General features: G+C 49.3%; 8 protein-coding genes across 10 annotated transcripts; 5 read left to right on the top strand and 3 right to left on the bottom strand.

The window, feature by feature from the left end:
- The first annotated feature begins 53 nt into the window (after positions 1 to 53).
- Positions 54 to 1,942, top strand: LOC111075725. Of its 2 annotated transcripts, none has more exons than XM_022369194.2 (2): positions 54 to 774; positions 852 to 1,942. In XM_022369194.2, exons 1-2 carry the CDS (start codon positions 732 to 734, stop codon positions 1,799 to 1,801), a joined length of 993 nt encoding a protein of 330 aa, XP_022224886.2. In that variant the 5' UTR covers positions 54 to 731; the 3' UTR covers positions 1,802 to 1,942. The 2 variants fall into 2 exon arrangements, with proteins under 2 accessions (XP_022224886.2, XP_022224887.2); XM_022369195.2 differs by having other exon boundaries at positions 57 to 774; positions 855 to 1,941.
- A 324-nt stretch (positions 1,943 to 2,266) lies between these two features.
- LOC111075722 (THO complex subunit 3) lies at positions 2,267 to 3,479 on the top strand. Its single transcript, XM_022369190.2, has 3 exons — positions 2,267 to 2,453; positions 2,516 to 3,050; positions 3,111 to 3,479. Exons 1-3 carry the CDS (start codon positions 2,364 to 2,366, stop codon positions 3,446 to 3,448), a joined length of 963 nt encoding a protein of 320 aa, XP_022224882.2. The 5' UTR covers positions 2,267 to 2,363; the 3' UTR covers positions 3,449 to 3,479.
- Positions 3,480 to 7,329: 3,850 nt separating this feature from the next.
- On the top strand, positions 7,330 to 8,147 carry LOC111075721 (protein SGT1 homolog). The gene has a single exon (XM_022369189.2). It carries the CDS (start codon positions 7,407 to 7,409, stop codon positions 7,950 to 7,952), a length of 546 nt encoding a protein of 181 aa, XP_022224881.1. The 5' UTR covers positions 7,330 to 7,406; the 3' UTR covers positions 7,953 to 8,147.
- Positions 8,148 to 8,235: 88 nt separating this feature from the next.
- On the top strand, positions 8,236 to 9,661 carry LOC111075708 (GDP-fucose transporter 1). Of its 2 annotated transcripts, XM_022369172.2 has the most exons (4): positions 8,236 to 8,299; positions 8,351 to 8,455; positions 8,513 to 9,236; positions 9,310 to 9,661. In XM_022369172.2, the coding sequence occupies exons 2-4, from the start codon at positions 8,379 to 8,381 to the stop codon at positions 9,520 to 9,522; spliced, it is 1,014 nt and encodes a 337-aa protein (XP_022224864.1). In that variant the 5' UTR covers positions 8,236 to 8,299; positions 8,351 to 8,378; the 3' UTR covers positions 9,523 to 9,661. The 2 variants fall into 2 exon arrangements, with proteins under 2 accessions (XP_022224864.1, XP_022224863.1); XM_022369171.2 differs by lacking the exon at positions 8,236 to 8,299 and having other exon boundaries at positions 8,306 to 8,455.
- Positions 9,580 to 10,943, bottom strand: LOC111075707 (39S ribosomal protein L1, mitochondrial). Its single transcript, XM_022369170.2, has 3 exons — positions 10,662 to 10,943; positions 10,288 to 10,597; positions 9,580 to 10,231 (listed from the first exon to the last, which is right to left on the bottom strand). Exons 1-3 carry the CDS (start codon positions 10,850 to 10,852, stop codon positions 9,662 to 9,664), a joined length of 1,071 nt encoding a protein of 356 aa, XP_022224862.2. The 5' UTR covers positions 10,853 to 10,943; the 3' UTR covers positions 9,580 to 9,661.
- Positions 10,944 to 12,717: 1,774 nt separating this feature from the next.
- On the top strand, positions 12,718 to 18,708 carry LOC111075742. Its single transcript, XM_022369215.2, has 12 exons — positions 12,718 to 13,286; positions 13,345 to 13,608; positions 13,683 to 13,846; positions 13,908 to 14,330; positions 14,409 to 14,585; positions 14,656 to 15,039; positions 15,110 to 15,269; positions 15,334 to 15,566; positions 15,621 to 15,942; positions 16,013 to 16,274; positions 16,353 to 16,473; positions 16,547 to 18,708. Exons 1-12 carry the CDS (start codon positions 12,808 to 12,810, stop codon positions 18,496 to 18,498), a joined length of 4,941 nt encoding a protein of 1,646 aa, XP_022224907.2. The 5' UTR covers positions 12,718 to 12,807; the 3' UTR covers positions 18,499 to 18,708.
- Positions 18,709 to 18,712: 4 nt separating this feature from the next.
- On the bottom strand, positions 18,713 to 20,036 carry LOC111075743. Its single transcript, XM_022369217.2, has one exon. It carries the CDS (start codon positions 19,993 to 19,995, stop codon positions 18,832 to 18,834), a length of 1,164 nt encoding a protein of 387 aa, XP_022224909.2. The 5' UTR covers positions 19,996 to 20,036; the 3' UTR covers positions 18,713 to 18,831.
- A 167-nt stretch (positions 20,037 to 20,203) lies between these two features.
- Positions 20,204 to 21,226, bottom strand: LOC111075738. The gene is made up of 2 exons (XM_022369208.2): positions 20,979 to 21,226; positions 20,204 to 20,917 (listed from the first exon to the last, which is right to left on the bottom strand). The coding sequence occupies exons 1-2, from the start codon at positions 21,021 to 21,023 to the stop codon at positions 20,267 to 20,269; spliced, it is 696 nt and encodes a 231-aa protein (XP_022224900.1). The 5' UTR covers positions 21,024 to 21,226; the 3' UTR covers positions 20,204 to 20,266.
- Positions 21,227 to 21,604: the final 378 nt, after the last annotated feature.

The raw sequence follows: 21,604 nt of genomic DNA, 5'->3' as shown, positions 1-21,604 counted from the left end.
GGCGTGGAACCAATTGGCGCTGCCGGGAGGCCAACTCATAAAGAAAACGGACGACCGACCAACGGGTTTGCACTTTCATCGCGACACACACAGCGAACACTTTTTCGTTTATAAATACATGGCGCCTCCGCAGGTCTGCTGGCAATCGTCGTCGAGAGGTCTCCAACGGATTTACAAAACACATCGAAGCTCACCGCTTTTCCAAAGCCGAAAGTAAAAGCGTTTTTCCAGCAAACCGAACTTGTCCATCGACTTTGGGTTTTGCTTTTGCTTTTGCGGGACGGAGACCTTGTGCTGGGAGCTCTATCGTCAATAGACACGGTTTGCCCACGCTCCAGTCAGGACGTGCACTCGAGTGTTGATTTTTCTGTCAAATTGAGTGAGTGATTCGTGTCCAGTTTTGTGCCACCAGTGATGATGGTTGGGTGGTCCTGGCCTTAAAAGCAAACTGGTTCTTCTGTGGAACATACGATAAGCGGACTGGGTGTGGTGACACACAAACTGTTTGCCGGCCATCCTGGACAAAAGAAAGTGCGCGCACTCCATGCGATATTAGCTAACATCAATTGCCATAGAACCGGTTGCATTGCCTCGATTGAAAGCCCCAGTAATAAATTCGATTTGCTTACACGAGTCGAGTCGAGTGCCGTACCTGTGCCGTGATCCCGAGACTTCCGGTTAAGCAATTTCTTTTCCAGCCCCGACAGAGTCAGATTGCATAATTGTCAACGATGCCATCGGCCATGCAGCTGCTGCTCCTGACATTGCTATTGGGTAAGCGTCGCATACCTTTTCTGTTTCTTTTTTGCTTCCCTATGCAAATTTCAATTTTCCTTTCCCCAATTAACCAGCAGCCATGCCAGCACTGGGCCTGGGACGCAAGGTGAAGCGGAAGGACGCCCACTACCATCTAAATGTGCCTCCACCACCACCGCCACCGTCACAACAGGGCCAGGGCCAGGTGCATCAGGGCCAACATCAACAGGCCACGCAGATCGAACACGAAGTGCCGCCCTATTCATTCGAAGCCATTAACCACGACGAGTTTGAGCCAGCCCAGAGCCCGCATCTGAATGGACAGCCCACGCGTTACGAAAGCTCCGACTACATTTTACACAACCTACAAAGCGGCGGCGGCGGATATCTGGCGGACAATGGGCTGCGCAGCATTGCCAAGGGATCGGCGGATACAGCCATCTCGGCGGTGGCCAGTCAAAATGCGGCGGGAAAACAGGCATCGTATGTCGCCAAGAGTACTCTGGCCCAGGCAGCAGCGCAAGCAGCCGGCACAGCCGTGGCTGTGCTCAAGGGCAAAGAGGTGCTACTGCACCGACTGGAGGATCAGAGCGTGGAGGCACACAAGGCAATGGAGAACGAGCTGACGCAGCTGCAGCAGGCCAAGCGATCGGCGAAAGCTGCCCAATATGCGGCCCAGCAGGCCATCAACCATGTGAGCGTCCTCACGGCGGCACTGAACAATGCCCAATCCGCATCTGAACTCGCCCAAAAGTCCGCGTCCGAGGCAGCCGCTGAATTGGCCTCCCAAATCGATATGGTGGCCCAGGCAAAGACCAAACTGGAGCAGGCCGAGTCCCATGCGTACGCCGCTCGGTTGGATTATGAGGAGACTCGGGATGCGGCGGAGAAGGCCACGCTGTCCGCGCAGGAGGCACACCTCAATGCCAACGATGCTGCTCTGCACGCCAATGTACAGCTCAGTGAAGCGGTTCACATTCATGATAAAAGCGATCGCAATGTGGTTGAACCGGCCCCGGCCCGCCATCGTCGACGCCGCCCGTAATACACTTCCACGACGAAGTTTTGTTGGCATTTAAGCTTCAATTTGAACTTATTTATTTCTTTTCCATGTATTTACTTTAACTCTAAGTTTTGTTATCTTGTTAATAAATAATAGTTGTGAGAAAACGAGAATCCAAACGAGGATTTTCAGGAATCACTGGAAAAGTTCCATTTTAAAAATCAAAACGGCGCGCGCTTTTAATGCCTTGGCCGTTTTTGTTTGAACCTTCTTATGTAAACAATCCAATGAAAACTAGCCAATCCTGAACAAAATTTATTGAGGTATTGAATAAAAATTATTTGTTTACGGATGAGAGGGCCAACTAGCTAGTAATATTAAACTGAATATCAAAATATGGAATAGACAACACTTGAAATTAATGTTTTAAATTTATGGTATTTAAATGGTATTTCTCGAAACTTAAACGGTATTTAATGGTATTTATTTTTTGGCCGGATGGTATTTTTCATCGTTATCGTCACGGTCACACTGTTTGCCGGCATTTATTTACATTTTTTTACATTTGGAAAATCTGGAATAACAATTGAATTAACCGAGAACTATGAACCGCACAGAGCAGACATTTGAGGACCTGAAGTCGTTCTTCCGAAGTCACAGCAAAATACGCGAGCAGCGGGCACATACGTCCAAGGTAAGTGGCCAGTCGGATAGTTGAGAAATGTTCACGAAAACTGTTAATGTCTGATGGTGCAGGTTCACTCGGTTTGCTGGAATGCTGATGGTCGCCACTTGGCATCGGGTTCCTTCGACAAGACGGTGGCGGTGTACTCGTTGGAACGCGATCGCCTCATCAAGGGCAGCATCTACCGGGGACACACCGCGTCCGTGGACCAGTTGTGCTGGCACAAAACCAATCCAGATCAGTTTGCCACTGCAAGCGGCGACAAGACCGTGCGCATCTGGGACATACGCGCTGGAAAGTGTGCTTCAGTGACCAACACCAAGGGAGAGAACATAAACATAGCCTGGTCTCCGGACGGCAAGACAATTGCTGTCGGCAACAAGGAGGACCTCATCACATTCATTGACACTCGTACGAACAAGATACGCGTCGAGGAGCCCTTCAGCTGTGAAGTAAATGAGATATCATGGAACAATACAAACGATTTGTTCTTCCTCACCAACGGCATGGGCTGCATTAACGTGTTGAGCTATCCCAGTCTGGAGCACCAACTGACACTCAAGGGTCATCCGGCCAATTGCATTTGCATCGAGTTCGGACCCACAGGTAAGCGCAAGCCTTGCCCATATCTGAGTATTTTCTAATACTGTACTGCTCTCTTCTTAGGCAAATATTTTGCCACTGGTTCAGCCGATGCCCAGGTCTCGCTTTGGGACGCCAACGAACTGGCCTGCCTGCGTATGATCAGCCGCCTGGAATGGCCCGTTCGCACCATATCGTTTAGTCACGACGAACGGCTGATAGCCTCTGCCAGCGAGGATCTGCTGATTGACGTTGCATTCACAGAGACGGGCGAACGTGTCACCGACATTCATGTCGATGCCTCCACTTTCACAGTGGCCTGGCACCCGAAACAGTACCTGTTGGCCTATGCCTGCGACGAGAAGGATGTCGAGCGGCGCCGCGATGCTGGCAATGTCAAAATATACGGCTTTCCCGAGTAAACCCAATGCTAGTAAAGAGTTTCTGTTTATTATTCAATCGTCTAATGCTTTAGTTTGATCCGATAGTGGGACAGCAGCGGCAGCGTCAGCTGAATGCACTCGAAATTATAAGCTTTGAACTTAACTTAGGTCACGTAACCTGCAGGCAAGTGGATTATCAATTTCGAAGCTCAACTTCCGTACGTGTGTGATGAAATTGAGCTGCTTCGGCATCTATATACTGGAAAGTGAAGTTTTTATCATCCCACGGACAGGCTGCCTGCCCGTTCGGTTTTTATTGCATTAAAGCGCACGCTGATGTAACCCCGGCTGTCTGTCAGCTTAAAATTGCAGTTGTTGCCAGGCATCAATCATCAGGGAAGGAGAGGAGGAACTTTTGCTTTTACTACGGCTTCCAGTGTGCGCTTTTATCATGCAAATAACGACAGGGGGATCACTAGTACATGGGATGGGATGGGATGACCCTGCCCCTGCCCTTTGGAGCAGCTTACGGTTATGGCTTCTTACATTTTTAAGCTATTAATCAGTGGCAACACTTTAGGCTTGGGAGAGAGAGAGCTTCCCAAGAACGAGATTGAGCGAGGGCGCAAGGGGGGAGCTTAGTGGGCCAAAGGTCGATGTCACTCTGCTGCAGTTGTTTGCACAGGCTGGCTAACGCTCAATTGCTACAAATTTAGGGAGGGGACAATTGTTATTAGTTTGCTTTCTGTTGCTATTTCTTTTGCTCATCCTTGAACTAAAAGTATCTGCGCGAGATGTTCAAGTGGAACACAAACAGAAGATAACACCCACACCACAGTCCAGTCCCAGTCCCTGCCCTCTTGGCGCGAGGTGTGATTGCATTCTGCCACATACGAGTGGCATCATACCATGCTCCATGCACCAAGTGAACAGCATTCCCCTTGCCACCCACTCAAAGGCGAATAGCATCAATGTTTGCACTACTAAAAGTTTTTGATAAATTTTGGATTGGATTTCCGTTTTCTTGATTGCCAGGAACATATTGGAGGCAGTGTTTGTGGGTCTGCACCCGATACCAAATACCAAATCTTTCTTAATTATTATTAATTGACTTTTTTACCTTTCAACGTTCACATTTAGTGGCCAAATAATGTAGCTCATTAGATCAACAAATCCTAGTATCCGAGCATCATTGACAGGTGGTTCTTTCTATTTGTGAGTCCCCTGAATAATTGCGATGAAATAAATTAACAATTTGAGAATAAAACTAACATAGATCTGTGTCGTCATCATTATTCTTCTCATTCATCATCCATATCTTTTCCTTAGAAAATCCTTAGAATATCTTTTCCTCAGCGTTGTCGCTGAGATGGTTGGGATTCGCAATGCTGGTATTGGGGATTAGCTGGAGGCCGCCCATTTGTATGGATGGCGGAATGGTCTCCGTCCGACTTTTCTTGTTCAAGTCCTGCGGGGAAATCTACATCCTTGGCTACACGCGCTTGTAATTTTACATTTGCAGATTCAGCGCGCCTCCCCTTCATTATTGCTTCCCAGCCCAAATTCAGCGCACAGCAAATGTAACCCCATTCAGCGCTCTTTCTATGTTAGGAAATTCTATCGCATGCGATAGTTTTGTAATGTTCGTGCTGTTCCTATGAAAATGGAATGGAATGCTGTTAAGTTTCCCCTCCATGTTAATGTGCCAGGCAGGCACAAACGTTTCACCTGCTTTGTTTAAACTTTAAACCTTATTTAATGAACAATCCAATTAATAGAGTCCTTAAAAGAAAAAAGTAGAATGAATTCTGTGAATTGAATTGAATGAATGAATTCTCAAGCAATTCCCGTCTCTAGGGAAACTGAAGTTGAAAGCTTCTACGTATAGCGGAAAAGGATTGCAAGTTCTTGATAAACTAGAATCTTTAGATCTTAGCGTCTTGTAAAAATTCAATGCCGATAACCTTTCGGATTGCTGCCGAACAATGGAGCAATTGCGGTTCCTTAAATTAATACCTACTAAAAACTTGAGTAAGAACAATTTTGAAACTCAGGTGACGAACTGCCAGCAGTTGGAACTTCTGTCCGCGGTTAAGCTCAAGGTGTTCAACTGTTTAAATAGAGCGGCTTTTAATTCATTTTCCTCAGTATATTTACGGTATATTTTGAAAGTTTCTGAGTTTCTGAGGTTCCAGTCACACTCGACAAAACATATCAAGTGAAATATTTATTTTTCCATATATTAATATACTTTTGAAAATGACCGCCAAACGCATTTAGCGCACAAAAAATACTGACATTTTTCGCTCTCAATTTGTGGTGGTTTTTCAAAATTTTCATGTCAATCTAGGATAAAACCATAAAATAAATAATGTTTCAATGGAGCTTGGAACAAAACATTTAACAAAAATTAAAAGAAATAAGTACATACGCATAGAAGAAACTTGGTTGACAAGCAACAATGACGTCACATTTAGTCCACATTTACGTTTTATGCTTTGGCCGTTTTTGTTTGAACCTTTTTATGTAAACAATGCAATAAAAAGGACTTCTGAAAACTTGCCAATCTTGTAGAAAATGTATGTATCTATTGGATAAACTTATTTGTTTAGGGCTGAGAGGGCCAACTAGCTAGTAATATTAAACGGAATAGAGGAATACCAACGCATCTTGTCGTGTCTTTCAGAATACTTACGGTATATTATTTAATCAAGTTCCAATTTATTTTTTAATATATTAAGATACTTTTCAAAATGACCGCCAAACTCCATTAATCGTACAAAAATATCGATATTATTCGCTCTCAAATCGTGGTGGTTTTTCAAAATTTGCTCTCTTTTCAGAGGTGAAGAGAGCGTTTTCGTGGTGACTTTTCGTGGTGTGAGAAACATGTATCTTACGGGAACGCGTATGGAATGACGCAACAATGGTTGCTTCATTCCAAACGCGTTCCCGTAAGATACATTTGATTTGTATGGGAAAAAATTCAGCAACATGTGGAAATGAATTAGCAGCACTGTTCTGCAACCTTGGATCGGAATGAGCAGCAATCTGCATACCTTGGGAAAATGGATATTATAGAATAGAGATATTGTTGGTAATTTCATGCTCCAATTAATACAGAAACTACTCAGTCTCTTATTAAAAGACATCTACGAAATTTTGTAGCTCATGGGTACCAATAATAGGTATCAGAACCGGGATAAATGTATTTATAAAACACAAAACATATGCATAGATAGGTAAAAAATAACTCAATCTAACGAAAATGCAATATTAATGTTTTAAAGCAGCCTGAAACAACAAATTTAACATCAATTAAAGGAAATAAGGTATACAAAAGTCTATACGCATAGAAGAAACTTGGTTGACCAGCAACAATGACGTTACATTTAGTCAACATTTACGTTTTATGCTTTGGCCGTTTTTGTTTGAACCCTATTATCTAAGCAATCCCATTAAAAATAGTTCTGAAAACTAGCCAATCCTTAACAAAATTCATTGAGGAATTGGATAAAATTATTGGTTTATGGCTGAGAGGGCCAACTAGCTGGTAATATTAAACGGAATATCAAAATCGAGGAATATCATGTCAAAAAATATCATGGTATGGCAGCCCGCAGCAACTACGAATTGCACAAGTCTGGCAACGCCACAAAACGACGCCACATTCGTTTTAAGTTGTTTTTGTTTGAACCTTAATAAGTAAATAATCCAATTAAAAGGACTTCTGAAAACTTTTCAATCCTGTAGAAAATTTATGTATCTATCGGATAAAATTATTTTTTTAGGGCTAAGAGTCCCAGCTAGCTAGTAATATTAAACGGAATATCAAAATCGAGGAATATCAACTATCGAAACTATCGCAAAACTATCGATAGTAGAGGCGAGCTGTAAAATATCGATACTATTGATAGTGCCCTCTTTGTTTTGACACCTCGGCCGTAAAGGCAAAATTTCGAATCAAACTAACTAAATTCAGGGAAACTTCAACAATATGTCTGTGCGTTACGACTGGTACCAGTCCGAGACCAAGGTGGTCATCACTGTTCTGCTGAAGAACGCCACAGAGAAGAACTACGCTGTCAAGATTGAGCCAAAGAAACTGCACATGTCCGCCGATGGATACGAACTGGAGATCCAACTGCTGCATCCCGTTGTTGTGGACCGTTGCTCCCACAAGGCGTACCAGACCAAGGTCGAAATAACTCTCGAAAAGGAAACGGGCGAACGCTGGGAGACCCTCGAGGAGAAGGCGGCACCCGTTGCAGTCGCCTTGCCCAAACTGCAGACCAAAAACTGGGACCAACTGGTCAGCGAGGAGGAAAAGATTGAAGAAAAGGAGGCCAAAGGCGAAGCGGCTCTAAATAATCTTTTCAAGCGGATTTACAGCACTTCCTCGCCCGAGGTGCAGAAGGCCATGAACAAATCTTTCTCCGAGTCTGGCGGCACTGTGCTTAGCACCAACTGGAACGAGGTGGGCAAGGAGAAGGTGATTGTGCAGCCGCCCAAAGGAACCGAATTCCGCGAATGGGAGAAATAGGCCAAATCAATGGCTAGTTAAACACACACACACACACCCACACATTAATTTATATGAGAGTTCAGAGACGCAACTAAATACATATTTACCCAAAACAGCCAACATGCGATGGGCGTGTAGGGGAAACCCCCACATTAACGATATTAACATAACATAACAACAATTGTTTTAAATAAAATTAATAGAAGCATTGCACTTGGTTGTCGATTCATGGACTTGGGGGTGATTTGGGGGGATTAATTTCTGGATAATTTCTCTGCAACAGCAATTTTAAGACGAGCATTTTTAGAATCTACCCTCGCGTTTATTGCAGCGCTAACAGCTGACAGACCGGGTTCGATAGCAAGGTACGTGGAAAACAAATTTAGAATTTCTGATAGCTGTCTTGCACAAACTAGGGAAGAGGACGCACAAATACGCACAAAAATGTATCAAAATCTGGAGGAGCACAACCGGCTGGTGAATAAATACCTCAAGATATTCTTCGTGGTCGCCCTGTATTGGTAAGCAGACAAGGAGCGAAAACGTGAACTATTTCACATACTCTGACCTTCCCACAGGTGCACTTCCATCTTGACGGTGTTTGTGAACAAACATTTGCTGAGCAGCGACACTGTGAACCTGGGAGCACCGCTGTTTATGTCGTGGTTTCAGTGTGTGGTGTCCACGTTGATATGCTTTGTGATGAGCCGCCTCAGCCGCAAGTACCCGAGCGTGTTCACCTTCCCCGAAGGCAATCCCCTGGACATTGACACCTTCCGCAAGATTCTGCCGCTGTCCGTGCTGTACACGCTGATGATTGGAGCCAACAACTTGTCGCTGTCGTATGTCACGGTGGCCTTTTACTACATCGGACGCTCCCTGACCACCGTGTTCAGTGTGGTGCTAACGTATGTGATTCTGCGGCAACGCACCAGCTTCAAGTGCTTGATGTGCTGCGCCGTCATTGTGATTGGCTTTTGGCTGGGCGTGGATCAGGAGAGTCTCACAGAGGTGTTCTCCTGGCGGGGCACCATATTCGGAGTGCTCAGCTCTCTGGCCCTGGCCATGTTCTCCATACAAACCAAAAAGTCGCTGACGCACGTCAATCAGGAGGTGTGGCTGCTCAGCTACTATAACAATCTGTACTCCACCGTGCTCTTTCTGCCCCTGATCATCATCAACGGCGAGCTGGAGACGATCATAACGTATCAGCATTTGTGGGCTCCATGGTTTTGGGCAGCCATGGCACTAAGTGGTGTTTGTGGCTTCGCTATCGGGTTTGTGACTGCTTTGGAAATACAGGTGAGGGAGGAGCCAAGTCGAGCGGAGTGGAGACCAAATTTTTCTTGTAATTGCTTATCTGGCCTGATTTTAGGTTACCTCACCGCTAACGCACAATATCTCGGGCACAGCCAAGGCCTGTGCTCAGACGGTAATTGCCACCCAGTATTATCACGACGTCCGGTCGGCACTCTGGTGGACCTCGAATATAGTGGTGCTTGTAGCCAGCGCAGCCTACACGCGAGTGAAGCAGCTGGAGATGGTCCGGCACCATCAGCAGCGAACTGCAGCCACGCAAAAGGCCTAACATGGAACTTTCACAGAAGGCCACACACCAAAGTAATTTAGACTGGAGACGACTATAGTATATAAGCAGATGTAAGTTTAAAAAGTATGCACAAACGAAATCAACAACAATGCAAATACATAGGCATGCATGTTTATAATTAATTGGCAGCTACAGCCTCTTGGGCTTCAGTCCCCGCTGGCTCCTCCTGCTTCTTAGCCTCGTCCCGTTTCACCTTCGCTGAGCTCTTGTCCCACATCTCGGGCACATATACAAACGGATCGATCTTCAGCTGCTCACTGCTGGGCGGGCTCTTGAGCAATACTCGAGTAATGAACTTCCCCTCGCGCTTGGGGCGCATGCTGTTGATGTCCTGAAGCAGATGTTTGAGGTTCTCCTCCAGCTTTTGTGCATCCATGTCCAGGGGTCCCACACTGGCGGCGATTAGGCCAAAGTTCTGCTGATACTCATCCTTGGTTGCACTGTAGCTAATGCCACTGGAAAACTTAACAATCATCTCCGCCAGATTTGCGCCTAACGTTTCACTCTTTGGGTTTGGAAATTTCCGCTTCATCAGACCACGCAGTGCGACTAGCTCCGGCAGAATGTTGGGATGTGCAATGATGAACTGGTAGTCGGAGAGCAGCAGCTCGCCGCCAGTTATATCTTTGATCAGTTCCACGCCACCGACAAGCGAAGCACCGGCTTCTCTTGCCTCTAAGAGTTCGTCCTAAAAATGGATTCTCCAATTAGTAACCACTAAAGGTGCTTGGAGCTATTGCTTACGTTGCCCTTAGTGAAGACTATGATCTTGCGCTCCTCGCCATGCTCAAACTTGTGCGGAATCATGGCCATGCGCTGGAAGTTGTCCACAAACCGAGTCGCCTTCTCGCCCTGCATGTTCAGCTCAATCTCCACATTCAGGGGCGCCTTGGGCACATTGTACATGCTCGGATGATGTGTCTCCCGATGACACTGTATGGCCTCTGCCACGCTGTACACCGGCCAGCGGTAATAGCGTCCCACGTAAACATCGTCTTTGGACACTTGCTTCCAGGAGTCGTCCACATGTTTGTCCGCACGTTTTACGTTGATTCTGAAAAGAGAATGGATGCATTAGTCTCCGACTGGACTGGTACTGGGTTACGGGTCCAACTCACTTCTTGTCGCGTTGATTGTGCGGAATGAATCCCACCTTCTTGACTTCCACTTTAACCTTCTTCTTGCGGGCCTTCTCTCTGGTGCCTTTTCGAGCCGCTTCGCTGATGGCGGTCAGGTGCAGGCGCCGTACAGCATCCCCTGTCGACTGGCGCAAGGCCAGGGCACGCATTGACGACAAAATCGACTGCATTTCTTTCAGAATTATCCAATTTAAAACAATTTAACAGAGAATTTTTGCTTTTGCATAACCTCGCCGCCGCCGATATTTTTTATCGATATTATCGATACCGATATGTATCGATAACTAGGGCGACAAATGCGATAGTTTGATCGATCTTTTTTGCCGACTTTTTTCGTCTTCTTCCTTTGGACGACTGTTTAACATATGATTTCGCCTTATGTTATGATTTCGCCCTATGTTATGTTATGTTTTCGCCCTTATGTTATGGCGACAAATGCGATAGTCTTATCGATGTGTGCATCGATAATTGCGCCCAAAATTTAAAAAGATTGTAACTGTGTAATTGTTGAAAATGTTCGTTATAAAACGAACTGCACAAATTTTTAACAAATATTGAGTCAAATATCTAGATATATATATATACATGTCTTGCAAGACAACTGCCGCATGCTAAGAGAGAATTGTATTGAACTTTTGCAAAGAGTACGAATGCTGAGTTTTTCCTCTCTATAAATAAATCTCACATTTTCCGACTTTTCCGAAGCGTACAAAAAGCATTTCTCAGAATAGCTTCGACCGACGAGCGGCACGGCACGGATTTAAAAATTTGCTCGCCGTGAATAAAAATTGCGAAAAAACACCTCAAGACGACAAAAGAAATAATTTCGACGGAGGGGCGCGGGCGATTGTGTGCATAAGGAAAAGTGCAAGTAATAATTTGTTATTGTTTTTCTTTCATCGTACAACATCGAATGTGCTAGTGGGGGCGCTATACATATCTCTTGTTTCCGAGCAAAATAGCGGTCGGCGGTCAGCCAGGAAGGCAAAAGAAAAATGTGTATTCAATGTGTGGCAACATTTTCGATATAACATTCTGAAAGAGTGGTGGCGAAACGAAACGCGCCTAGTGAAAGTAATGGGAAAGAAGTATATACAAACCGACAGAGATGCGGATACAGATATGTACATATATAGTATATATGTACATGATCTGCGCCATCTCCCATCATCTCGGCCAGTCAAGTGCGTGCACTTTCGCATAAATTGAAAGAAATATGAATTGTGTGTAACCTAAAATTGAAAGAAAAGGAAGTGTGGCGGTGCGTACTTCACAGTGTGTGATGATGGGTGATGTGATGGGTGGTGCTGTGGGGAGTGGGGAGTGGTGCTCGATCGCCATGGGGGAGGCAAACAAAAGAGTGTCAGCGTTTTAAAAATAGTTTGCGGCAGCGTTTTCTATTTAACGTGATTTTATTATTTGTTCATCCGCGGGGTAGAGTAGAGTAGGGTGGGCAGCGGCAGCCAGCCTGTCGATCGGTTTTGGTATCCCCATCCCGAACCGAAGGCACTTAAATACGTATAGCGAAGCACGGCCGGAGTGGAGGTGGAGTGCATTCGAGATTGTTTTTCCGTTCCGTTCCGTTCCGTTTAAGTGACCACACGCGTGAATATTTTTAGAAAATATTCAAAAACTTTTGCACATGTGGAGAAACGTGCTGAATTGGATATTTCGTATCGTTTCGAAAGTATTGTTTACATTTTCGTGGATTTTATTCGTAACACTTTAAGACATTTTCATCACAGCCACATAAACCACCCAAACGATCTTCCTCTCTCTCTCTCTCTCTCTCTCTGCATGTGTGTGTGTGTGGGGCGGCAGACGTTCTACATTTTGTCTTCCTCTTTTATAAACAAATCTCGCGATTTTGATAATTTTTTGGTTTCTCTCGTCTTGTGTGTGTTTTTAGTGGCGTATCTGGCAGAGTAAACAAACAGATCAGGTCCGATCCGATTCGATCCGATCCGATTGATCAAATACGCGCCTCAGAATGAATCTGGACGAGGGAACACCACCACCAGCAGGAATGCAGCAGCCATTACAACCACCGCCAAAGCCACGACGATCCCGCCAGAAAACAAAAAATGTCCTGCACTATGAGTCCTTGCCCACGGCACCGCCGGCCATGTGCGGCCGCACCGAGGAGAACATCTTCCAGTTTCCCGCCGTGGCTTCGCGTGCCCGCAACCTCTCCGCCTCGCCCAACTTCGAGCGACGCGAGGCCAAGGATCTGCCGGTGTGCGAGCATGGAAAGCACACGTGCTTCTTCTGTCAGCCGTATCGCGCCGATCGCGGCACCATTGAGCCGCTTAAGACTCGCCTAAACACGGCCATCGAGGCCATGGACGAACTGACACGCACCTATGCGCTGCTGGAGGGATTCCTGGAGCAGAAGTTGGCCACCATCATCGACAACGAGGCGGGCGAGAAGGAGGCGGAGCAAGCAACGACAAGTGAGGCAGCTGAGCCCACGGACAGGCCAAGGCAGCCGCCCAGGACCAGCACCAACGACACGGAGTTTGAGCTGGAGCACTCGCTCACCTGGCTGGAGTCTCTGATGGGCACTGAGGTGGTGCCAACCTTCAAGCAGGGCAAATTCAAGCGGTAAGCATGGCACATTGGCTACCCCAAGAATAACCTAATAGATACCGATCCTACACAGCATACGGGAGCGCAGCAAATCCATGATGGACGACGACATCAATATGTTCATTAAAGGCGAGCGTCCAATGAAGAGTTTGTCTTCCTCGTCGCGTCCGTACCTGCTGCGACGCCAGAGCACCTACAGCGATAACAAGTCCAAGGTATCCAAGTGGACAAAAGTGAAGGCGGCATTCAAATGGGAGAGGGCCAACGTGCCACCCACTGGCGCGGCAGGAGCACCAGAGACCAGCGTCCTTGTGCCGCTGAACCACGAGGTGGAGAGGTAGCGTCATACACATATGCGGATCTTCACAGACTCGATTCAAGTTTCTTTTTCCCATTGCCACACTGCCGCAGATACCTCAAGGTTCCCATTGGCCAGGCAGGTGGCAGCAGCTCGGCGGACAGCGTTATAAGCTCCTCGTCTGGACACTTTATGAGCGATACGGGGGGCACACCCGGCACCATCAGTTCGGCCAGTTCCATGGATGATCTCGAGGCTGGCCTACGTCAAAACATTCGTAATTCCCTTGAACATTCTGTTTTAAAGACTCCTTTTAAAAGACTTCTCTGCTCTTTCAGGCCGCGACTCGTCCAAGAGCGACACACGCTGTGACTCGCGCACCTCCAACTTTGAGGTGGAGCTCCGCAAATCGGCCACCGATGAGCGCCTGGATAGTATTAAGGCCGCTGCCGCACTGCCCATCAAATCGTCATCCAACAAATCGCTTCGTCGCTCCAAAGCATTCTCTGACTTTGAGGTGCTGCCCGAGGATCATGTGGCGGAGATCAAGTCCACCAGCAGTCGACGCCAGAAGCTGCCGCCGAGTCCGCTGAACCTGAATCAGGTGTGCAGCGATCTGCCACAGCTGCATTCGCCGCTCAAGAGTCCCAAGGATATGGCAGGCAGTCAGACAATGCCACGCATGCGGCGTGTCCACTCTCCGGGCAACTCGTCGGTGCCCAGTAGTCCCTCCAGACACTCGGATTTCTTTGGTGAATTCGGTACGTAAAGCAGTCAAACAGTCAAGCTGCGCTGCTGTGCTCGGGACCTAGTACTAATCCCTGGCGTTTTGTTTGCAGAGAGCGAGGATCTGTCCAGCGGCGACTTCTCAGAGCCGACAACGCCGAATCGTAAGAATTTCCCAGGTACCGATGACGGCGAGGTATTTCAACATTATCAACTTCTCGTACTCAAACTAGATTCGGATTTTAAGCGAAAGCAACGCGAGTTTGAGCGCTCCAGCGCCAGTAATCGCAGTAGGAGCCCGATCCCCCCACACACTCCCCCAATCCAAATCGGAGACTCATACGCTTCCCCCCCTTTCAGGTGTCAAGCTGTGCAGTGGCGGCGGCGGCGGTGGCGGTGCTGGCGGTGGCAGTGGCAAGCGGAGCAGCGACGAGCATTCACCCACCCAGCTGTTGCACAGTGATCTCATGTCCACCGAGCAGCTGGAGCAGAATCTAACGCCGCAGTTCAAGAAGAAGCTGCACAAATGGCGGGCCAAGCAGCAGAGCTGTGCCAGCCCCTCCTACGGCACCACCGCGGAACCCTTGACGGCCAGTAGTCCCACGGCCAGGAGCCAGAGTGGCGAGGTGAAGCCCAAAATCGATTGGAATCTGTGGAGCATGGGGCAAATGAAGCTGGAGGGACAAGGCCTGAGTGCTCTGCCGGACCAAAAGGACTTGCCCGAAAAGTTTCAGAAAAAGTTGGGTGAGTCACCGCCAACGGACAACAGACCCCATCAACAGACACCCCATCCACTGAAAATCGTTTCCCTTAGAGCAATGGAACCGCTTGAAGTGCGCTCCTGGCGGTGGCATGAATTCGGACAACGATTCCCTTAAGCGCGGCTCCAAGCACAGTCACTCCACGTCCACATCCACACGTCGCGGATCGGACGACGATCGCTGGTACAAGCACAAGCCGCACGACAAGGAGAAGTGCGTCCAAATCTTCGAGTTACTTTCCCAGCAGTCGAACTGATATTGAACGCTTAACCCGCAGATTGTCGCGACTGAAGGCCATCGTGGCACCCGATCACACGTCCAAGAAGATCGAGGTGAAGACCTCCGACGGCGAGGTGATGAAATTTGAGGGCATCTCGAGAAAGTTTACGCGGAAACTCTACGAATGGGAGAAGGCCAGGGGCATTGGACCGGAGGCCTCCACTTTCGCGCTGCTCCATCCGGGCTACTGTCCCATCGACGTGCGACGCATCAACAAGGAGTGCAACAAAGGTTGGCTACACTCAACGGATGAGTTTACTTCACTAATGGTCAACCCGCTTTTAGCCACTTCAGATCACTCGCCCACCCTCAGTCGTTCCCTTTCGCTGGACAGTGTGGCGCCAAATTGCAACCAGGGGCCGGCCATTTCACAGCAGGCCTCATCGCTGTCGCTGAATGATGTCAACGATCATCTGAAGGAGATCGAGGACAGCACCGACGCCCTCACGGATCACGAGTGTAAGAGGTACGACGAGCCCGAGGCGGTCATGGTGGAGGTGGAAGAGCATATACATGACACCGCCTCGCCGCTGGTCACCGCCCACACGCTGGTAGAGCAGCAGACTCCGATCTACAAATATGAGGAAGTGCAGTGCAATGACTACGTGTAGGTGCCACCCATAACCCTTCAAGTATTCGCACCTTTAAAGGTTTTCTTTTGTCATTACCCCCACTAGCAACTCTCGACGCGTGCAGAGCTTTGAATCGCACACGAATCTGGCCCCACTGCTCGGTGCAGTGAAGCGTGCCGATGAGCTGTTTGGCCATCTAAAGAATGCCTCGCCGGATCTGCTGGAGCACAGCTCGATGCGGGAGTGCCAGGCCGTTGTATTAAGCATTCGCAGCATTTATCCGTACTACTCCAATAACCTGATGAAGGCGACCGTGCTGAATGCCATATCCGATGTTCAGAGCGAACTGGGACGCCTGTCAGAGCTGGTAAGTGGATCAGAACTTCCTGTATTAGTGGCAGTGTCACACATTCAGTTTTTCCCTTTTCTTTTGTTGTTATGTCAGAGCCAAAAGTCGCCACTGGACGAGGCTTGCTGTCAGGAGACAATGGAGGAGCGGACACAGGAATACCAGGAGGAGTTGCAGGGGCTGCTCGAATCGCTGCAGTGCCTCAAGCTGAGCATACGTAGGCATAACATTGATTCATTTCATATAGAACCTATTAAATTACGTTGTGTCCATTCGATGTTCCATTCCAGAGGGCGGCACAAATCGTTATCCACGCGACATTGTGCCGGACATTAACATCACGAGCGAGGATGGACAGCAGCTGGAGAGCAGCTCTGCGTATGCCACCTGCGACAATTCCAGTCGAGATCAATTGGCCCTCACGGATCACAGTGTGGCCTCGCCCATGGAACACGAGACTGAGACTAGCACCACAACGGGCACCCTTTGCCGGTCCAACATGGGCATGGCCAATGCCAATGCCAATGCAAATGCAAATGGCAGTGCCACTGCGAATGCAGCCAAGAAGAAGGTGGTGCGCCTGCGCAAGATGGGTTCGCGGCAAAACAGCAAGACGGAGAGCGACAGCAGCGATGCGGATACGCACAGCGTCCTGGAGACACCGCGTCGTCTGCGCCGCAAGAACTTTCGGGTGAAACAGCGTTCCTTGGACGATGATTTCCGGCTGGGTTCCTTCACGACAACGGCCCCCAATGAGGCAGACACCGCCAATGCCACAGGGGATGTTATCTACGGTTCACTCAAGGTGAAACCCGGTGAACTGATCGAACAGAGTCAATGCATTGCGCCTCCCCCAGCACCTGCTGCTGCTTCAGCTGCTGCTGCTGCAGCTGCAGCTCCACCCATAAAACTGGGCGGATTTGTGCCACCTCCGCTGCCGGAGCCCCATGCCCGTACATACAATGCCAATGTGTTTGTGAAGACCAAGCGAAAGATCTTCACCACCATTGTGGAGCCCAGCGCCTCCGAGGGCATTGCACTCATCGAAAAGGAGCTGGACAGCCCCACGCACAGCGTCGAGGAAAAATCCGAGAGGTCAGAGAGAGCCAAGAACCAGCCACGGCCCCTCAATCTGTACAAATCCATCAGCCTGGAACGCCTGTCGCCACTCCGCACCAAAGTGGAGCCGCTGCGCAAGTGCCAGAGCAGCGAGGGATTGCGGCGGGGATCACTACTGGTCCGTCCACCGCTGGCCAGCGACAGCATAAAGAGGCTGGCACAGCTGCCGACCAGGCAGATGCCGATGCCAATGCAGCTGGCCAATCCGCCCGTGCCGCCGCGAAAGGCGCATCTCTACAAGAAGAACTCGCTGCACAAGTCGCACAGCGCCACCGTCAGCAACAACATTGAGCACAAGATCGCCAAGACGAGCTCCGGTTCGACCTTCTCCAAGGTTCACCCGCCACTGACGCTGCCCAACCGGGAGGACAACACGCTGCCCCGCATTCAGCGCAAGCTGGAGGGCAAGACCACCCCTTCGCTGACCCCCACCAAGGCCAAGCACTTTGAGTTCCCCCCACCACAGCTAGTGCTGCCCGAGCGTCCGGCCACGCCCCTCTCGGAGCGGGCCATTCGGCTGCAGCTGGCAAAGGCGCAGTTCCTGCAGAGTGCGCCGGTAACGCCACGTCAGGAACCTCCCACACCCACAGCCGGTGGCGATGCGTCGTCGCCGCCGCTCCACAAGAGCGTCAGTGCTGGCAGCATTCGAGGAGGCACTGAAGCAGCTGCCAGAGCAGTGGGGCCACAGCAGCCGCAGCAGCAGCAGCCGCAGCAGTACCAACAGGATGTATCCACCGATCAGGAGAGTGCCGGCACCTCCAGTGCCTACGAGAGTCTGCCGCGTACCGTCAGCCGGAGTGCAAAGATCTCCAGCAAACTTGGCTTCGCCACACTCACCTCCAAGCTGCGGCGCGGCGGCAAGAAGCCGCCCAAGGAATCGTCTGCATCCCCCTCAACCAGTGGCAGCGCCCTCTCAGCGCTGTGTCGCCAAACGTTGATGGCCGACGTGATTGTCATACCCCAGGCCTATGGGTCGGAGAAACCACCGCCCAGTCCCACTGCCAGGAATGTGCACAAGTCGCAGAGCACTCCGCAGGCGGTCACGCCCCAGATCAATCTGGATGGATTGAACAAGTCCCTGAGCGAGCAGTATGTACGCCAGCTCAAGGAGAGCGATGTCTAGGTCTAGTCAGAGCAGTCACGAATGACGAGTCAGATGTCCAGAATCTACATAATCTAGTCATACACATATCGGGAGAGTACACATACTCGCATCCAGTGAAAGAGTCATTGCTAGTCTAGTCGGGAGTAACCCCACACTGTTACTCCTCTGAAGCATTAAAGATCAATGATCCAGTTACCCAATGAACCAAGAAACAATCGCACTCCCTCTGGCATTTGTTCGCACTATATACTTTAATCATATCGATCGTTGTCGCGCATTATCAATCTCAAGTTTAATGCCGATTAGCCATAATTGGCTTATCGCACGAGCCACATTCGCTTTGCACCGCCACTACCTGTGATCCACATAGTCATCCACATTGTCCCGGTCTTCATCATCGGCATCATCCTCATCCACATCATTCTCGTAGGGTATTTCTGGGGGCTCGGCGCCTGTGTTCCAATAGCGATCCTCCTCCGGCAGGGTAAACTCGTAGCTCGGCTTGTCCTTGTCCACGTAAACGATGCAGGCGGTCAGGTTCTGTGCCGTCTCGACCATCTGTGGAATGCTATTGACAAACTCCACGCCGCACTGGGCCGACTTGAGGGCTGCGCCTGGCAGCTCGTTGTTCAGCTTGCCATAGCCCTCGATGCCAACGGCTATGATATCGTGGACACGACGAATCGCACTCAGGGCGTTGATGGTGCCCGAGAGGATCTTGCCCGTGGTGGTCTGCTTGGCGGCAATCTTCTTGTAGATCTTCACCAGGCTACGGACGTTCTTGCGGATCTCCTGTACGGAGGCCACCGTCTCGTGCTGGATGCGCAGCACCAGACCCGTGGTGTAGCTGTAGCAGTCGACGCCATCGCTGACGGCCTGCAGGGCCACCTGGAACTGCGGCACATGCGAGTAGCTGCAGTATGCGGCCATCTCGGCCATGCCCCAGTACTTGGACATGAATCCCAGGCCGCCAAGGGCAGCCGTGACAATCTTTGGCTTGTTAATGCTCAGCAAAATGGTCTCCAGCTCAATGGCGCTCTCCACCAGATCATCGATCCCCTCCTGTGCCTCGTCGATCACATCCTGTAAGATGTCCCGCAGATCCTCAAACTCCGCTTGCTGCTCCTTGGTCATGTCCGGACTGGGCTCTCCAATCAGCTCCTCCACCGTGGGCAGCGATGTGTCGTAGACAACCCTCGGCTTCTCATCCACATAGATCGAGAACTGACTGCGCAGCGCGTCGAATGCCTGGAGGTAGCTGCCATCCACCTGGGGCTCGGCCAGCGCCTCGTTTTGAGCACTGCCATCACCTTGCTGTAGCTTCAGACTGTACAGATAGTCGATTTGGGCTTGGAGCTCGCCGTAGAGGGGACGCAGAGCCGCGAGCTCAGTGCTGGACAGCTGCAAGTCCTTCTGCTGCTGCGCCAGCAGATTTTCCAGCTCCTGGTGGGCACTCGCGACGGCACACAAGAGCACGAAGGAGCTCAGCCAGAGCAGGGATACTTTAGGCAACATTTTGACCGGCCAAGCGGTGAAATCCAACTGTGGAGCAGTGGTCAGATCAGCTATCGCTATCGCCAGAACTACGAGTACAGCTCGTAAAAATACCATCTTAAGTGCTGATTGGAGACCGCTAATCGCATCTTATCTCATTCCTAACGCTATATATAACCCCTGCATAGGGGCAATGTTTCAGTAAACAATTCGGCAAGAGCTTAGCCAGAGAGAGAGAGAGCGAAAGTTCTGGCTCTTGATGGCTATCGTTTGCAGCATCGTTTATTTTTCGCTACTCCATGACACAGGTCTCAATGCCGGCATAGACCGCATCGAACTGCATCTTCAGCTGGTGATAGGCACTGCAACTGGGTGTGTCCAGCTCCTCCAGCGACATCTCCAGCAGAATGTCCCAGCATAGCTCCAGACTAGAGGCCAGGCGCTGATTGATGCCTCCGATGCCGGCCACAGTGCACAGCAGCACGCCGGCATGGTTGAAGTTCGACTGCTTCAGCTGCCACACCTGACAGATCTTGGCCAGATCCGCGATCTTCTGTGCGGCCACATTCAGGAAGCTGGCCTCCTCCACCACCTCCTGCTCGAAGTGCGCCATTACGTTGTCCAGCGACTGTCGGCAGATGCTGTACTTGTCGATGAGTTCCCGATTGAAATGCGCCACTTCGCGCTCGTGCTGCTTGAAGCAGGCGCCCCACTCCACGGTGTATTGGTGGTCAAAGAACTCCTCCAGCCGGGCGCTCACTTGCCGCTGATGCGTGTCCAGGGTGTCCTTGGCCTGCTGCACTTGCTCGGCCTGTGCATAAATCGCCTGGTTCGTGTCATTCCACAGCTGATCGGCCCTAAATCTTTGCTCGGCTATCAGTAGCTTCGTGGACTCATAGAGCGGCCCCTCCTCGTACCAAATCCGTCTGCCCTCACTCTCCGCCTGTAAGGGTATTACCTGTTGAAATGCGTTTTATTCTTATTCTTAGTATTCCAAGCATTACCCAAAGAAAGCTCAGAAGCAGCAGTGTCCTCCCAGCCAACCTCATCTTGAAACTGATGCACGAAAACAGCTAAAAGATACGTGGTATCATTGGGTATCTTTGCAGTTCAGTTGAAGGTCTCTCCACTATGTGAAAGTGAATGTGATTCGGTAAAGTTACAGGTGGTTACGTGGAAAACGCGCTAGGAAAAACCATATGGGGGGGAACTATCACATGCGTACAAATGTATTTCACAAGAAAAACCATCTACGATTTCCCCTCTAAGTGGAGTGCAAAGTGTACAGAAGTATCCACTAGTAAGTATCCAAAAAAGAGAGATGACAGTATCTTTCATCAAGCTAATGTTCCGTTGTACAGCCTTATCGCTGCAGATTCCAATGTGAATGTCAAGTGAATGGCAGGGGAAAACATTTATGATGTGTCAGCCTATTGGAATACTGTCCATGCAAGAGCCATCCATTCCTGTAAGGAAATGCTTTAAAAAAATATATAAAAAAGTTCCCACAACTTGTTTTCTTTGGCATTAAAGTAGTATAATATAGTGGTTCGATGTGACTGAATTACGACTAATTTATAATATAAATCCATGTGTTAATCTTGTTGAAATTGCCTTTAACTTGTTGGCA

This window comes from Drosophila obscura, unplaced genomic scaffold (genome assembly GCF_018151105.1).
Source record: "Drosophila obscura isolate BZ-5 IFL unplaced genomic scaffold, ASM1815110v1 contig_150, whole genome shotgun sequence".
Taxonomy (NCBI): domain Eukaryota; kingdom Metazoa; phylum Arthropoda; class Insecta; order Diptera; family Drosophilidae; genus Drosophila; species Drosophila obscura.
This window is presented reverse-complemented; position numbering and strand designations above follow the sequence as displayed.